The 1,654-nt window shown below is 57.4% G+C and overlaps 1 protein-coding gene across 1 annotated transcript; it reads left to right on the top strand.

Annotated features, from left to right (window-relative positions):
* Positions 1-992: 992 nt before the first annotated feature.
* LOC114071390 (scale keratin-like) lies at positions 993-1,316 on the top strand (the record flags this gene model as incomplete). Its single annotated transcript, XM_027909219.1, has 1 exon — positions 993-1,316. A coding segment is annotated over exon 1 (324 nt), but the record flags the coding sequence as incomplete, so codon positions are not given.
* Positions 1,317-1,654: the final 338 nt, after the last annotated feature.

The raw sequence follows: 1,654 nt of genomic DNA, 5'->3' as shown, positions 1-1,654 counted from the left end.
TAAAAGCAGGAACATCTCGGGAGTCTCCTAAAACCTTCTCCTGACTTCTCCTGCTACTCCAGGTAAGTTGGATTTAAGCTGATGCTTCCTATCCGGGGTGTTTCTGTTTAGTTTAAATGAGGACTCTTTCCTGGGCCTGTACATTGTGATTTTAGCCTTGACTTGTGGCCGTGAAATCCTGCTTTTCATGGGAGACTCCCTGCAGTAAGTTGGAGAGGGTGGCAGAAACCAATCTGACATTTAAAGAGGATTTTAAAGAGTTCCTTTATTTTTTTCTTGTGGCTTTCAAAACTTGAGGGGGCGAATATAAAGTTTACTGGATAAAGAAGAGTCCTGGGCATCCTCCACAGGGTAGAAGGGAGGAAAAAAAGGTGCCACAGGACAGGAGGATTTAAGGGGCTTTAAATTCAGAAAGAACATGGAGGGGATGGAGCGTGTCCAGAGAAGGGAATGGAGCTTGAGCAGCAGGAGAAGGGGCTGGAGAAACTCCTGAGGGAGCTGAGGGGGCTCAGCCTGGAGAAAAGGAGGCTCAGGGGGAACCTTCTGGCTCTGGAATTCCCTGGAAGGAGGTTGGAGCTGGGGGGTGTTGGGCTCCGCTCCCAGGGAACAGGGACAGGAGGAGAGGGAACGGCCTCCAACTGTGCCAGGGGAGGGTCAGGTTGGGTATAAGGAGGAATTTCCCCATGGAAAGGGTGGTGAGACCTTGGCAAGGGCTGCCCAGGGAGGTGGGAGAGTCCCAAAGGAAGGCCTGGCTGTGGCACTGAGTGACAAGGTGGGGATGGGGCACAGGGATGGGCTGGATGGGCTTGGAGGGCTTTTCCAACCTCAGGGATGGATTTTGGGATTCTGTGACTGGGAAGGACAAGGGTCTGATCTGCCCACCATTTCTGCCCTGTGTGTGTGATGGGAACCCATCAACCCCCCGGGGCCGTGGTGGTTTCCTGACTTCCCACCTTTGTCTTTCTCCAGCTCCACCTCCAACCCTGAGAACCATGAGCAGCATCAGCTCCCGGTGCCTGGCCAACTGTGAGGTGACCTGCCCCGAGCCCTGTGCCTACAGCAGAGGCCTTGGCTCCTGCGTTGCAGCCTGTGGTGACTCCACAGCTGTCGTTTACGCCCCTCCAGTCGTTGTCACCTTCCCAGGCCCCATCCTCAGCAGCTGCCCCCAGGAAACCGTTGTGGGATCGTCCTTCCCCCAGCCCTCCGGTGCTCTGACCCCGAGGATGGGAGGCTCTTATGGCTCTTATGGTTCTGGGGGCTCCTATGGCTCTGGGGGCTCCTATGGCTCTGGGGGCTCCTATGGCTCTGGGGGTATGGTAGGGATGGGGGGCTCCTCTGGATCTGGGGGTTCCTACAGCTCTGGGGGCATGTCGGGCATGGGGGGTTCCTCTGGCTGGTGCAGCCCCTATGGATCTGGAGGCTCCTCGGGGATAGGGGGGTGTTACAGCAGGAGGTTCTACACCAGCAGCAGCCGTGGGTCCCGCCTGGGAAACTGAGGCTCCTTCCAAGGCACCTGAAAACCCCCAGACCCCTCAAAGAACCGGGAGGTGACGAGGCACAACCCGGACCCTCCGCTGGGACTGGCTTGCAGAGGGGGCAAAAGCATCAGCAGGAGCCAGCCCGGCCCAGCACCTCTGAAAACTGGGCCCACCAC

This window comes from Empidonax traillii, unplaced genomic scaffold (genome assembly GCF_003031625.1).
Source record: "Empidonax traillii isolate 1590-97213 ecotype Southwest subspecies unplaced genomic scaffold, ASM303162v1 scaffold1992:size55891, whole genome shotgun sequence".
NCBI classification, from domain to species: Eukaryota; Metazoa; Chordata; class Aves; order Passeriformes; family Tyrannidae; genus Empidonax; species Empidonax traillii.
Note: the sequence above shows the minus strand (reverse complement) of the source record. Positions and strands in the feature narration are given on the sequence as shown.